The 15,671-nt window shown below is 48.3% G+C and overlaps 1 protein-coding gene across 1 annotated transcript; it reads right to left on the bottom strand.

The window, feature by feature from the left end:
* Positions 1 to 830: 830 nt before the first annotated feature.
* On the bottom strand, positions 831 to 14,916 carry LOC142483271 (uncharacterized). The gene is made up of 2 exons (XM_075583338.1): positions 14,628 to 14,916; positions 831 to 3,528 (listed from the first exon to the last, which is right to left on the bottom strand). The coding sequence occupies exons 1-2, from the start codon at positions 14,770 to 14,772 to the stop codon at positions 1,949 to 1,951; spliced, it is 1,725 nt and encodes a 574-aa protein (XP_075439453.1). The 5' UTR covers positions 14,773 to 14,916; the 3' UTR covers positions 831 to 1,948.
* Positions 14,917 to 15,671: the final 755 nt, after the last annotated feature.

The following is a 15,671-nucleotide window of genomic DNA, read 5'->3' as shown; positions in this document are numbered from 1 at the left end:
AGGTCTGTTTGTTTTCTTACTTTATTTTGGAGAAAGCAGGGAAAACAGTCTCTAGCTAGCAGTGTATTTTACTGTGCCAATGCACTCAATAAACAACCTTTTAGTCATTGCGTGAGGATTTCTATTTTTATGCCCCTGCGTTTGCAGTGAACCGCCTGAAAACCCCTTTTCTGTTGTACATACCTTGGCTGGAGCACGCATCATAGCACTTCCGGATCAGTGGAGCCTGACGTCAGCTGGTTAATCAGCTTTGGAGCTCCGAAGCTTGGACGCGGCGTGTCAAGATCGTGAGTACTCCTTCTACCCCCGCTGTGGGGTCTATTGCGGTGTGTGATGCCGGTTTTGTGAGGGCAGTGGCGGAGGATCAGGGTGTCTTAAGACTGCATATAGTTCCCTGGCAGGGGACACGGCTGCACCGAGTTTATACTTCCCCCTTACCACACTCTAGCCCCGTGCCGGAGGTGAGTCACAGGTACACAGTACTACTAGTTTCATTTACTTCATGTACCACACATTGGGAGACTTAACGGGAATGTATTTATTGAACCATTTTCATGGACCTATGGTAGATCATTATATGTGCACAATTTTGGCAGCAACGGTTTCATCTTGGAGTTTCTCTGGGACATTTCTCTCTAATACAGCAAGCTGCTGGGAGAGGGGAAATGGCACTGTATTTATCACACAAGCACTGTGTTTGTGTGCAGAACCAAACACATACAGCTGGCACTAATAAGCTGGCAAACAGGGCTGCGAGGAAAGGGGGGGTGAAACAGAAGTGCAGACAGGGGAATTCCTGTTCCATGACAAATAGAAAGCAAAAGTCCTCAAAATGTTCAAGGTCATTTATTGTGAAACATATTTCTTATACAAATGCATTTCATTCTTAATAAAATGTAAAAAAGCAAATACATTTTAGTATATTTTAAGAATAACAAATGTTTCCATAAAAATGTTACACAAACTACACCCACACTAAAGACCCCTTTCTTCACCATTTTATTTTTATTTATAAAATGTTTTACCAGGAAGTAATACATTGAGAGTTACCTCTCGTTTTCGCGTATCTCCTGGGCATAGAGTTAAGATGACAAATAATACATGGTTACAAATACAGTTAAATAAGTGAATAGGGTATACATTTTATACAAGACATTGCATGCACAGTTAAAAGATAATATATATTATAGGCGTATGCAACAGTTACAGACCAGATTACAATGTGAGACAGTCTTAGTTATGAAAGAACTTAAACTGGTGGTGAATGCGAGAGACTCCGGTGGTTGTTCCAGTTTTGTGGTACATGGTAAGAAAGTTTATAATTATCCCCTCGACCCCCTTCTCCTGTACACATTAATAGGGCATGGGGAGGCGTGGGTTAATGGGCATGGGGAAGGAAGGGTTGAAGAGGCACCAGTGAGAGCCAAGAGAAATATGGGGGAGGAGAGAAAGGGGTTGAGTCACGGTGGAAGGGAAGGAGTAAGAGGCATGGCAGAGGGGAAGTGGTTAATATGGAGTGGTGAGATTACCAGCAGGAGGATTCCTTATAGCTTCAGCATGTGAAAGTCATGGAGCTCCCACTCCACTGTCTCTACCAGACCCACACTCAGTCCTCTCTCTGACACTGTCCCCATCCCCACACCTCTCTGCCAGATCCACCCCCACTCTGCAGCTGCTGATAGGAATGCCATGGTAATAAGGAATGGAAAGTATTGAGTTACCGCCCATTTTTATTACTGCAGTATTACTATGCTACTAGTATATTGCCCAACCCTACTTTGAAAATTCACATATTTTATGTGTGTAAGGAGGCTGATCCTCTGTGAAAAGCTTTCCCCACACTATGTACATGGAAATGGTTTCCCCCCCGTGTATGAATCCCGTGGTGGGTGAGGAGGATGCTAATTTGCGAAAAACTTTTCCCACACTCTGCACATGTGAAGGGTTTCTACCCTGTATGAATCCGCTCATGTCTGAGGAGATATGACATCCGAGAAAAGCTTTTACTACACTCTGTACATGTGAATGGTTTCTCACCTGTGTGAATCATCTGGTGTGATAGGAGACTGCTCTTAACTGGGAATTGTTTCCCACACTCTGTACATGTGTATGGTTTCTCCCCTGTATGAATCCGCTCATGGATGAGGAGTTTTTGCTTCATACAAAAACTTTTACTACACTCTGTACATGTGAATGGCTTCTCCCCTGTATGAGACATCTGGTGTCTGAGGAAATCCCTCTTATATCTGATTTTTTTCCCACACTCTGAACATGTGAATGGTTTCTTCCCTGTATGAATCATCTGGTGTCTGAGGAGATCCCTCTTAACTCTGAATGGTTTCCCACACTCTGAACATGTGAATGGTTTCTCCCCTGTATGAATCCGCTCATGGTCGAGGAGATTTGCCTTCTGAGAAAAGCTTTTACTGCACACTGTACATGTGAATGGTTTCTCCCCTGTATGAATCATCTGGTGATTGAGGAGGTTTATCTTAATATTGAATTGTTTCCCACACTCTGTACATGTGAATAGTTTCTCCCGTGTATGAATCCGCTCATGGACGAGGAGCTCTCTCTTCCGAGAAAAGCTTTTACTACACTCTGCACATGTGAATGGTTTCTCCCCTGTATGAATCCGCTCATGCATGAGGAGATTTGTCTTCCGAGTAAAGCTTTTACTACACTCTGCACATGTGAATGGTTTCTCCCCTGTATGAGTCATCCGGTGTATGAGGAGTCTTCTCTTAATACGAAATTTTTTCCCACATTCTGTACATCTGAATGGTTTTTCTCCTGTATGAATCATCTGGTGTTTGAGGAGACTGGTCTTAATACTAAATTGTTTCCCACACTCTGTACATGTGAATGGTTTTTCTTCTGTATGAGTCATCTTGTGTCTGACGAGACTGCGCTTAACTGTGAATTGTTTCCCACACTCTGTACATGTGAATGGTTTCTCCCCTGTATGAGTCTGCTCATGTTTGAAGAGCCCAGTCTTCAGAGAAAAACTTTTACAACACTCTGAACATGTGAATGGTTTCTCCCCTGTATGAACCCACTGATGATTGAGGAGGATTCTCTTGGTACTTAACGGTTTCCCACACACTGTACAAGTAAAAGGAGTCACTGCTGTCTGAATCATCTGCTGTGAAAGAAGTTTCCCCTTCAGTGAGAAACTGCTCCCACCAACTGTACATGTAAAGGTTTGCTCTCTAGCGGGGACACATAGATGTGTGAGCAGGTCCCTGTCCAGTGAGAAGCTCTTGCCACACTCACAACAGAGAAAAGGCTGAGCACCACAGCTTCTTCTTAAATCTCTCGCATACCTTTTGCTGGACCCATATTTAGAGTCCGTCTCCACTGTGTGCTGTACAAGGTCTGTAAATTCACCATCATGTGGTAATGGTTCCTTGTACGTGTCCAAAATGTGGCAGGAATCATTGTTTTGTTGCACTTCTGGGTTGCGGGGAGTCAGACAGCTTCTGGATGTATCAGAGCTCAAGTTCTGTTCCTCATTCAGGCCGATCTCTAACAGAAGTAAACAAAAATAAATACAGTGATAATAAAAATTAAACTAATAACACATATAATCAGCGCTCAACCTATTGAAATAGTGATCAACTACTAAGACTATTTATGTGCCATAGTGATAAAAACAATAATACACAATATAAACAATAATGGTGACATAATGTTAATATCCCCTACACACTACAATAAATGGTTAAGGGGATGGCTGCCTCAGAACATATAGGCAAATCCTCCCATATGGATTTGTCTGAATAACTGAATTACAGGAGAGCAAACAGTCCTGGGTCGCACTAACTAGTAAAAATGATACCAGTCTCTGGATGCAAAACAGTCCTTGGATTAGAATGGCAATAAGAGTCCTTTTTCCATGAAGAGCTTGCTATGATTCCTTAAATACAAATACTGTACAGCTGCGTCAGCCTTTATTCTATACCGGCCGAAGCCGAGCCGCTCTGATAACCGCGGCCAGATGCGCTCTGTTTTCCAACCGTTTAGAAATTTACTTTTTTTTTCCAATCGGTTTTCGATATGTTTGCGATTGGTCTTTTAGCATTGTCTGCAATACCATCTAGAAACTCAAGTGGGGGATCGCGAGCTGTTGTCTTCAAAGTCTAATAGCAATTCAACCTACAGCCGTACATTTCTGTATATTGTTCATACTGTATACAGTAGTATGTGGCTCCTAAGCCATACACAAAAAATATGAGGACACACAGTACTGTACTGTATACCGTATACTAAAGAGAAAAGTACAGTATTACAAAAATATAACGTTGCGTCTTCTTCCGAATATAAAATATTTTTATCAGATTATCCTCCTCATGCGGATAATGTATGCGTCATCACATTTCTATATGTATTATTTATTAATCAATACTTTTGCTAGGCTTGCTCTTTTCATACTGTTTATTTTATGCACATGCGTGTATGTCTCATTGGAACATTGTTGAAACGCATAGGCGTGTTACAGTATCACATTTCTGCGCATTAAAGATTCTGATGACCTATTGCAAATATTTCTTTGAACTGATAATCCAGCTGTACAGCGCTCTCCCCCTCGCTCCCCCACAAGGCTAAAGTATTTCAACTTCTTATCTACACCTCTTCCACAACTTTCATTAGTAATGGTTGGCTTTCTGGCTTTAATCTTCCCGAGCCTGTCATCACATTTCTGCGCATGCGTATATGACTTCCCATTCAATTAGAATTTCAAGTCTGAAATTATTTTTTTTTCCCCGTTTCTTGACTTGTGTTTGAATAACAATTCTTGATATTCTGAGAATCAATCACTACTGTAGCTTTTTAATTCTACACTAGGCATGTGCGTACTTTATGAGGTGGGTGGCATACTGTGATTTTGATTTGGGGGTGTGGGGTTCAAAACATTATGATGACCTGTTGAAAATATTTATTTGAACTGATAATCCAGCATACAACGCTCTCCCCCTCCCCGCCGCACACACACAAGGCTAAAGTATTTCTACTTCTTATCGACACCTCTCCCAAACCATTCATTTGTAATGGTTGGCTTTGTGGCTTTAATCTTCCCGAGCGTGTTCTCACATTTCTGCGCATGCGTGTATGTCTCTTTGGAACCTTGTTGATTATTTATGCGCATGCGTGTATGACTTCCCATTCAATTATTTTGACTACCGGTATTATTTAAAGGTAGAGTGCAAGCATCTGGGGTTTCTTTGTATGATCCTCTTGATCATTTGGTGCTGTCGCAACACATTCCCCATGCACCCCTTGTACAATTCTAATTTGGAGTATTAAGGTTGAGCATATGGTCTCCAATTGTTTTCCGCTTCTGCCCAGTTTTGTTCCTGTTCTGAGTCCTGGTCATATTAAAGGCCCTTGCTATTAAACTAGATTGCCACAGTCTGTTTCCTGCTAGCAAGTCCCAGCCCTGTTCCCTAGTCTCAGTTCCTGCTCCTGCCTTCCTGTTGCCAAACCCTGCATGTGACCCCAATGTTCCTGCTTGCTGTCTGCCTCCGACCTATGCGTGACACCGACGTTTCTGCTTGCTGCCTGCCTGCAACCCCGATGTTCCTACTTGCTGCCTGCCTCCGACCTCTATTGCATGTAATTTTATTCAACTTGATTATTTCTATCTAGACCTGTACATATACACAGGACACCCCCTTTGTTTCACCTTTTTTATTTATTTTTTTTTGTGTATTTTTGTGGTTGCACTAGTTCAGGTTTTTTTTGTGTGTGGTATTCCCATATGGAAGGACTTACTAACTTGTCAATAGGAGTCACCAATAGAGCTCTTATAAAAACATTTAATCCAGAGGAAGTTGAAAGGATTTTGTTTAAATCTACTCCTGAGGAAGCCTTTGGGCCAGATAGGCCAACTGATTATATAAATGACCTAGAGTGACTTAAAAAGAAATTGAATTATTTTCGCACGACACAACACTTTCAGAATACTACAAACAGAAACTGATCCCTAGAGGATTCCGCATTCAGAATAGACCCACTATTGGGAGTGATAACCCTGTTTTCTGTAATGATTGGTGCGGAATTCTCAATAGGGCATCATTGGATCTGATTTTATTGGTTGTAGAGGAGGTTGGTGGCCAATTGTCAAAAGTGTGGCATGAGATTCTAAAGATTAAAGTCTCCATAGAACAAACTCACAAGAATGATGTCACTGTAGAATCTCTGGAAGGTCTAAAAAAAATAGTTGCAAAAATTTAAGGAGGAACTAATACATTTTTTTTCTTCAACCAAAGATGTTTTTATTGAGCACATGGTACAGTACATTCATTACAGTAGCTGCCAACCCAATGTCATACATATATGTAACCATGACTACTCATTTTTTATATATAAACCTAAACTGACTTACTGGGGAGACGCACTGACGAACACGACCATAGACAAGAAACATTTAGGAGGGGGGGGGGGGGGCGAGGGGGAAAGGGAAAATGTAGCAGTCCTTAGATGTTATCGGTTCTCTGGAGCGTCGCAGGAAGAGCCCAACGATGGTGGCCCCTGGGATGGGGTATCAATCTGAGGGTCCCGACCTTCATCTGCTCGTCTGATTATGTTGAGGCTAACCATCCGGCCCCTCTATCGGTCTGGCCTAGCGTCTTGTCTCGGTTAATTAGTTTGTATACGTCAATCTAGTGTCTCCCAGCATCAAGGGAGAATGCGTCAATGACTATTAAAGCAATATGTTAGCGGCACTGACCCCCGGGATATCCATTTGGGCCAACCAAGGCATCCAAACTTTTAAGACTTTTGTGCCGGTGTCATTAACCAAACTTGTTAACTGCTCCATCCGACAGACATACAAAATTCTATTCCTGATTTGTGGGATATTGGGTACTTCGGGATGCTTCTACAATGCTGCGATTTCGCACCTCAGGGCGGTTGCAAAATGTGCAATTAAATTTATGTGCCGATTTGTTTAGCCCCCGGATGCGTCTGGCCAGCAGAAACAACCAGGGGTCCAAAGGGACCGCGCAACCGAGAATTCTCTGGAGCCAATTCCTGATGTCTTCCCATATTGGGATTAACTTGGGGCAACCCCACAGCATGTGCAGCAAGTCTGCCTGTTTCCCACATTGTTTGGGGCACAATGGGGGGTAATTCTTGACAAACTTAGATAATCGTAGTGGGGTCAGGTACCATCTCATAAGGACTTTATACGCATTCTCCTTTAATGTGGTGCATATAGAACTTTTAGATGCTGCTGTAACTATATGGTTCCAGTCCTCATCCTCTAACGTCTCTCCTAAATCCCGCTCCCAGTTGGCTCTGTAACTTATCACCACGTTGTCGTCAGTCGCTGGGGAGACCACCTCTCTGTATATACCAGAGATAAGTCCACTGGTATCTGTCCCTCTGGAGCAGAGCTGTTCAAAATTAGTGCGCTTAGGGCGATTTGGGAATTTAGAATAGAATGCTCTCAACTGGAGGTATCTAAAAAATTCTGAATGTGGTACTGCTTTTTCAGATTTAATTTGCTCAAAAGGTTTTATTGTTATTCGTCCCTCCAGGTGTAATCGCCGAGTGTAGCCTTTCTGTTTCCACATTATAAATTCTTTACTGTGCAGTCCCGGAGCGAAATCAGGGTTCCCCAAAATCGGGGTCATCAAGGAGTGCTGTCGTGTAAGGGCAAATCTAAATTTGCTCTTGTCCCATACTGCTAACGAGCTGTTGACCGCAGAAAGCAGATTACTTATGGTTTTATGCACCATTTTTGGTAGCCATATTAGGTCCTGCAGCGCCACCGGGGCGCAACAGTCCGCCTCCAGTTCCACCCATCGCTTTAGTCTCGGATGAGTGTGCTACTGGGTAATTTGGGAAAATTGAGCCGCTCTGAAATACGATAACAGGAAAGGTATCGCTAACCCTCCTCTTGTTGTGGGCCGAATCAGTGTGCTAGTTTTAATGTGGGGGGTTTTATTACCCCAGACCAGGGGTCGTGAAACCGCGGCTCGCGAGCCACTTGCGGCTCTTTGGGCAAGTCCGTGCGGCTCTCCCCTCAGTATTTGAAATTGAGGGGCAGGCGCGATGCGGGAGCAATATGACAGCGATTTCCCTGCGGTCCCGGCGCGCGCATGCGCAGCTCCCCAAATGTGGAACGGAGGGGGAAGTACAAGCTCTTCTTGCTGCGGCCCCTCCCCCCTGCTCCCAACGTGGGATGGAGGGGGAAGTACCAGCTCTTCTTGCTGCGGCCCCTCCCCCCCCCCACTTCCAATGTGGGACGGAGGGGGAAGTACCAGGTAATCCTGCGGCTAGCTTCCCGCGCTCCCCCCGAGCCCACCTCCCGTGCCCCCCCCCCCCCGAGCCCAACTCCCGCACCCCCAAGCCCACCTCCCCTCCCGGGCAGCTGCCGCAGGGATATCGGGGGCAGGAGGGGAAAGAGTCCGGCGGCAACCTGCACCCACCCTGTCAAGGTAAGTCACTGTTACCCACCCAGTCACTGTCACCCACCCAGTCACTGTCACCCAGTCTGTCTCCCACCCACCCAGTCACTGTCACCCACCCAGTCACTGTCAGTCACCGTCACTGTCAGCCTCCCACCCAGCCACTGTCAGCCTCCCACCCAGCCACTGTCAGCCTCCCAGCCAGTCACTGTCAGCCTCCCAGCCAGTCACTGTCAGCCTCCCAGCCAGTCACTGTCAGCCTCCCACCAAGTCACTGTCAGCCTCCCACCCAGTCACTGTCAGCCACTGTCAGCCTCCCACCCAGTCACTGTCAGCCTCCCACCCAGTCACTGTCAGCCACTGTCAGCCTCCCACCCAGTCACTGTCAGCCACTGTCAGCCTCCCACCCAGCCACTGTCAGCCTCCCACCCAGTCACTGTCAGCCTCCCACCCAGTCACTGTCAGCCTCCCACCCAGTCACTGTCAGCCACTGTCAGCCTCCCACGCAGTCACTGTCAGCCACTGTCAGCCTCCCACCCAGTCACTGTCAGCCACTGTCAGCCTCCCACCCAGTCACTGTCAGCCACTGTCAGCCTCCCACCCAGTCACTGTCAGCCACTGTCAGCCTCCCACCCAGTCACTGTCAGCCACTGTCAGCCTCCCACCCAGTCACTGTCAGCCACTGTCAGCCTCCCACCCAGTCACTGTCAGTCACTGTCAGCCTCCCACCCAGTCACTGTCAGCCTCCCACCCAGTCACTGTCAGCCTCCCACCCAGTCACTGTCAGCCTCCCACCCAGTCACTGTCAGCCTCCCACCCAGTCACTGTCAGCCTCCCACCCAGTCACTGTCAGCCTCCCACCCAGTCACTGTCAGCCTCCCACCCAGTCACTGTCAGCCTCCCACCCAGTCACTGTCAGCCTCCCACCCAGTCACTGTCAGCCTCCCACCCAGTCACTGTCAGCCTCCCACCCAGTCACTGTCAGCCTCCCACCCAGTCACTGGCAGCCTCCCACCCAGTCACTGGCAGCCTCCCACCCAGTCACTGGCAGCCTCCCACCCAGTCACTGGCAGCCTTCCACCCAGTCACTGGCAGCCTCCCACCCAGTCACTGTCAGCCTCCCACCCAGTCACTGTCAGCCTCCCACCCAGTCACTGTCAGCCTCCCACCCAGTCACTGTCAGCCTCCCACCCAGTCACTGTCAGCCTCCCACCCAGTCACGGTCAGCCTCCCACCCAGTCACGGTCAGCCTCCCACCCAGTCACGGTCAGCCTCCCACCCAGTCACGGTCAGCCTCCCACCCAGTCACGGTCAGCCTCCCACCCAGTCACGGTCAGCCTCCCACCCAGTCACGGTCAGCCTCCCACCCAGTCACGGTCAGCCTCCCACCCAGTCACGGTCACCCTCCCACCCAGTCACGGTCACCCTCCCACCCAGTCACGGTCACCCTCCCACCCAGTCACGGTCACCCTCCCACCCAGTCACGGTCACCCTCCCACCCAGTCACGGTCACCCTCTCACCCAGTCACGGTCACCCTCTCACCCAGTCACTGTCACCCTCTCACCCAGTCACTGTCACCCTCTCACCCAGTCACTGTCACCCTCTCACCCAGTCCCTGTCACCCTCTCACCCAGTCACTGTCACCCTCTCACCCAGTCACTGTCACCCTCTCACCCAGTCACTGTCACCCTCTCACCCAGTCACTGTCACCCGCTCACCCAGTCACTGTCACCCGCTCACCCAGTCACTGTCACCCTCCCACCCAGTCACTGTCACCCTCCCACCCAGTCACTGTCACCCTCCCACCCAGTCACTGTCACCCTCCCACCCAGTCACTGTCACCCTCCCACCCAGTCACTGTCACCCTCCCACCCAGTCACTGTCACCCTCCCACCCAGTCACTGTCACCCTCCCACCCAGTCACTGTCACCCTCCCACCCAGTCACTGTCACCCTCCCACCCAGTCACTGTCACCCTCCCACCCAGTCACTGTCACCCTCCCACCCAGTCACTGTCACCCTCCCACCCTATCACTGTCAGTCACTGTCAGCCTCCCACCCAGTCACTGCCACCCTCCCACCCAGTCACTGTCAGTCACTGTCAGCCTCCCACACAGTCACTGTCAGCCTCCCACACAGTCACTGTCAGCCTCCCACACAGTCACTGTCAGCCTCCCACACAGTCACTGTCAGCCTCCCACACAGTCACTGTCAGCCTCCCACACAGTCACTGTCAGCCTCCCACACAGTCACTGTCAGCCTCCCACACAGTCACTGTCAGCCTCCCACACAGTCACTGTCAGCCTCCCACACAGTCACTGTCAGCCTCCCACACAGTCACTGTCAGCCTCCCACACAGTCACTGTCAGCCTCCCACACAGTCACTGTCAGCCTCCCACACAGTCACTGTCAGCCTCCCACACAGTCACTGTCAGCCTCCCACACAGTCACTGTCAGCCCCCCACACAGTCACTGTCAGCCTCCCACACAGTCACTGTCAGCCTCCCACACAGTCACTGTCAGCCTCCCACACAGTCACTGTCAGCCTCCCACACAGTCACTGTCAGCCTCCCACACAGTCACTGTCAGCCTCCCACACAGTCACTGTCAGCCTCCCACACAGTCACTGTCACCCTGCCACATAGTCACTGTCACCCTCCCACACAGTCACTGTCACCCTCCCACACAGTCACTGTCAGTCACTGTCACCCTCCCACCCAGTCACTGTCACCCTCCCACCCAGTCACTGTCATTCAACTGTCATTCCCCCACCCACTGTCATTCACCCAGCCACCCACCCACCATCAAACAACCATCATTCATTCACCCACCGTCATTCACCCAACTGTCATTCTACTGTCATTCACCCACCCAGTCATCCATCCACCCACCCACTCAGCCACCCAGGCAGGCAGTCACATGTCTTGTTGAAAATATAAAAAAAAAATAGGTTGAATTGTAATGTTTTTTTTCTGTATCACAATAAGAAAACAGTTAAGTAAAAGTTGCGCGCTAAAAGATATTTTTTCGTGGTAGGTGCGCTATGGGTTGGGGGGGGGTACGCTATGGGTTCGGGGGGGCTGCTCCTTTCATTTGTCCCGGGCCCCATGGTCTCTGTTGGCGGCCCGGGGGGGGGGGGAGAAGCCTGATGTGATGAGGGGGAATAATGATGGGGGGACAGCCTGATGTGATGACGGTTAATAAACCGTATTTCTAAAAATATATTTATGGCTCTTTGAAAAATTCTAAATCGCTGTGCTACTCATATTTGGCTCTTTTGGACTAAGAGTTTGATGACCCCTGCCCCAGACGAATTTCACCATTGCGGACTGCAGTCGGAGGATGTCTTCCCTAATTATAGGGATCGGTAGGGTCTGAAATAGGTACAGGATTCTGGGGAGGAGATTCATTTTGAGAGTCTGGATCCTACCGATCCAGAATATGCTGTACCCTGCCCACTTCCGGAGATCCTCCTTCAAAGTCCGTATTAGTCTGGGATAATTTGCTTTATAGAGGGTGTCAAATTGCATTGTGATATTTACGCCTAGGTATTTAATGGAGGAGGTTTGCCATTTCAAATAAAAATTCAACGTGATCAATTTTTCAGTGACTTTAGGTAAGTTTATGTTTAAGGCTTCCGATTTTGCCTGGTTAATTTTGAACCCCGATACTGCATTGAACTCCCCTAATATACTGAAGACATTTGGCAGAGAGGTGAGGGGCTGTGATATTGTTAGTATCACGTCATCAGCGTACAGGGCCACTTTATGTGGCTGCTCCCCAATTTGTATACCTGTTATGTTTGGACTGAGGCGAATTTGTGCTGCGAGGGGCTCAATACATACGGCGAAAAGAAGGGGGGATAGGGGACAACCCTGTCTAGTGCCGCTCTGAATCCAGAATTCCCCCGACGGGAAGCCCTGGTGCCTGACCTTTGCCGTCGGCCCCTAGTACAGAGCGAGAATCGCCTCCAACATTCTCCCCCTCAGGCCGAACTCCCCAAGCGTCTCTCTCAGGTAGGGCCAGTCGATTCTATCGAATGCTTTCTCTGCATCGAGACTAAGCATCATCGACGGGATATGTTTTTTTTGTGCTAGCTCTATCAAATCTATGATCCGTCTAGTGTTATATGATGCCTGTCTCCCACAGATGAACTACACACAAAAGGGAACCCCCGCACAGCTAATAATGTGAACCACGGTGAGGTGCTACCTAGGTAGGGAGATAAGTGTATACCAGAGAAAAGGGAAACCTAGTATTTAAGCACTCTATCACTGCTAATGTATAATGATATTATTAAAATACTTTATTTCAAAACTGAATTAAAATAATGGGGTTTAAAATCAAAGTAGATCAAACAGCTCGTGACTGTGGATCTGTTGTAACATAGCTCTGGCAGCTATGTAGATGAAACGTATGGGGGATCCCTGATAGATATTTAGGATCCCTAGCCGTATGTATGCAGCCTACAACTGGTATAGTAATAGGACCAATGTTAAACCACTCTTCCAAACATAACAAACACTCTGCTATTGTGAACAGAGTGTAACCACCTATATCAATGATACATATATACACATTTAGTGGTGGTAAAGGTAAGTATAGAGCTAGATACAGCAAAGCGAATTATACTAAAGCGTATACTTGGCTGGGTTTGAGGAGACCCTTGCCACCCCTAAAATTAGGATTCGTATGGGCAGAGAAACCTCCTTATTTACCAGCATGAACCACTTGATTGTCTCAAGTGTGAACATATAGTGCTGATAGTACCCTTATAATGATGACACACAACTGTTTAGAGCAAATCCACAGCATGTGAGAGGTGCCGTGATTCTGGTCTTGTTAGGGTAATCTCCCACACAGATACCCCAAGTAGGGGAGTGTTGACACTCACAGACACACAATACAGCAGTGTAAACCAGGTAAGTCCAATGCTGTCCTGGTGTTGCTCAAACATCTAGTGGTGCAATTTTACAAGAGGTAGTGTGCTAATGGCACACAGCTGTTAGAACAAATCTCCAGCCTGTGAGAAGTGCCGTGAGTCTGGTCTGATTGGGATAGATCCCCCACACAGATACCCTAAATAGGGGAATATAAATACTCACAGACATGCAGTGTAGCAATTTAAACCAGGCATATTGTGCTAACCTGGTGTTGCTCAAACAGCTAATGGTGCAGTTCTATCGGAAGCAGTGTGTGCCGTCAGCAAGCTCTGTCAGTGTGGATTACTGTCCCACACAGAGCTGCCCAGATAGAGAGAAGGCTAGATGTAACAGGGTAAGGTAGGGTAAGCACAGGAACCAATCAATAGAAATATAACTCACAATGCATTGTCCCCTACATCAGTGCTGATCATTGATATATCAGTGTTGATGTGCTCGAGGGCATGCCTAGCTAGGATAGTGGTCGAAACAGAGGCTCCTAGACGTGGGAGATCGTGTAGTGCTATGTATAGCACACAGGATCAATTATTAACAAGCCGCAGAGACGCCGGGACTTTGCAACTAGTAGAACCAATGTCAGTAATTGTTGCAGCTTTGAACAGGAAAGCTTCCCGCGTGTGTGAGGCGTAAGTGGCCGACGCGCGCGTTTCACGTATTCAAATGCTTCTTCAGGGCACGTAAGGGGCGCTTTCCTGTTCAAAGCTCTCGCCACACATCCAATAGATTATTGGTTCTCAGTCCTCTGTTCCATGTTGCTCTAACTTTTGACCGACTGTGACCCTCTGGGGTACAACTATCCAGCAGCGGGTCAAGAGTCTGATTAAAATCTCCCCCTAAGATCATGCTCCCCTGAGCCAGTTTTCTAAGTACGGAGAAAAATCTCTCTAGGAAAGCCTCTGCGTTGTCGCTTGGGGCGTATACATTTGCAAACGTAATAGGTTGGCCCCGTATTTCCCCTGTGACAATCAAGAATCAACAGTTCTTGTCTTTTTTGACGGTTTGCACCTTGAGTGGGAGCCGGTTATGGACCAGAATAGCTACCCCTCGCTTTTTTTTGCAAGCAGAGGACGAGAACCATGTTTTATATTTGTAGTCAATGTATTTCGGGGAGCTGGTTTTAGAGAAATGCGTCTCTTGTAGCATTAGAATGTCGGGGTCAGTCTTTTTATAGTCCGTCATAGCTAGTTTTCGCTTCCCTGGGCTATTAAAGCCTTTCACATTATGTGAAAGGATTACAATTTCTCTACCCATGTGTAGTTACCCACACCTCTCATGTCTGTTGGCTCTTTGGATCGGCCGGGTACTTGGGAACTCTCTGCACGCATGTTGGTTCGCCGGGTTTCGGCTCCTGTTTTCAGCGTTCTGACTGCAACAAAGGAAAACAAGGGGAGACACACTGGGGAAACACGCATCACAACATTAATGAGTGTCCGGCGACTGAGCGAGACCCTGCTCCCCCAATCGCCTTTGTTGACCCTCCTGGGCGTTCAGCCTGGGCGGAGTGAAGGATGGCACGCCGTCCCCTTCTCCCGCCCCAAGTGGCTGGCCTAGTGGGGACTTTCATGGGCCACCTGCAGGGTTTCCCCCCTGCGCCCATGTGGAGACTCATGCTCAAGACCGTCATGGGGGGCATCACCTCCCCCCCCTCTGTCTAAAGTAATCTTCAATGTACAGTAAAACAACTCTTTATTCTTGAAACTGCTAACCTTACCCTTAAATTTGATAGATTGCCAATTATCAACTTCCCTTAACCCTCTTTCCTCCTACCCTTCCCTACTGTAGTCGTCAGCCTCTGTGCTATGCTGCCCCACTGCCGATGTTCCGCTATATTGTAATGTGGGGGGCTCCCTTATGTCACTATGTGTCTGTGGCAGATACCCTTGGCCCCCTGTACCCTACTCCGTTATGGGGCTCTCACAAGGGGGGGCTATCTGCATTATTCATGCTTTTTTCCCCTTTCATGGCCAGTGTTTTTATTTGTCCCGAGGCCGTCCTCCTCCTCTTCTGCTAGTCGATGTTCTGTGTGCCGCAGTCTCTACTCTCTGGGCTCCTGACCGGGGTCTCGGCATCCTCCTTCTTATGGCTCCCCCTTGAGCCCTGTATGTCTCCGCATGTGCCACCTCCTCTCGCGGGATCTCGGAGGTTTCCGTCACCCTCCGTTGACGTCATCTGGATCTGTCTCCGTGCCCCCTCCAAGATGGCGGCCGGTCTACTTCCAGTGACGTCCTGCCGTGGGCCGCCATTTTCCCTGGAAGAGCCCGCGAAAGAGGACGTCCCTTCACCAGCTCTCCTGCTGGGGTAAACTCCTTTT

Source organism: Ascaphus truei, unplaced genomic scaffold, assembly GCF_040206685.1.
Source record: "Ascaphus truei isolate aAscTru1 unplaced genomic scaffold, aAscTru1.hap1 HAP1_SCAFFOLD_3128, whole genome shotgun sequence".
Taxonomy (NCBI): Eukaryota; Metazoa; Chordata; class Amphibia; order Anura; family Ascaphidae; genus Ascaphus; species Ascaphus truei.
This window is presented reverse-complemented; position numbering and strand designations above follow the sequence as displayed.

Excerpts from the sequence above, each read along its gene's own strand:
- LOC142483271 (XM_075583338.1), bottom strand. The coding sequence starts at position 14,772 with ATGCGTGTTTCCCCAGTGTGTCTCCCCTTGTTTTCCTTTGTTGCAGTC. Across the intron at positions 3,529-14,627 it reads AGAGCCAACAGACATGAGAG|AGATCGGCCTGAATGAGGAA; the intron begins GTGTGGGTAACT and ends TACTTCTGTTAG.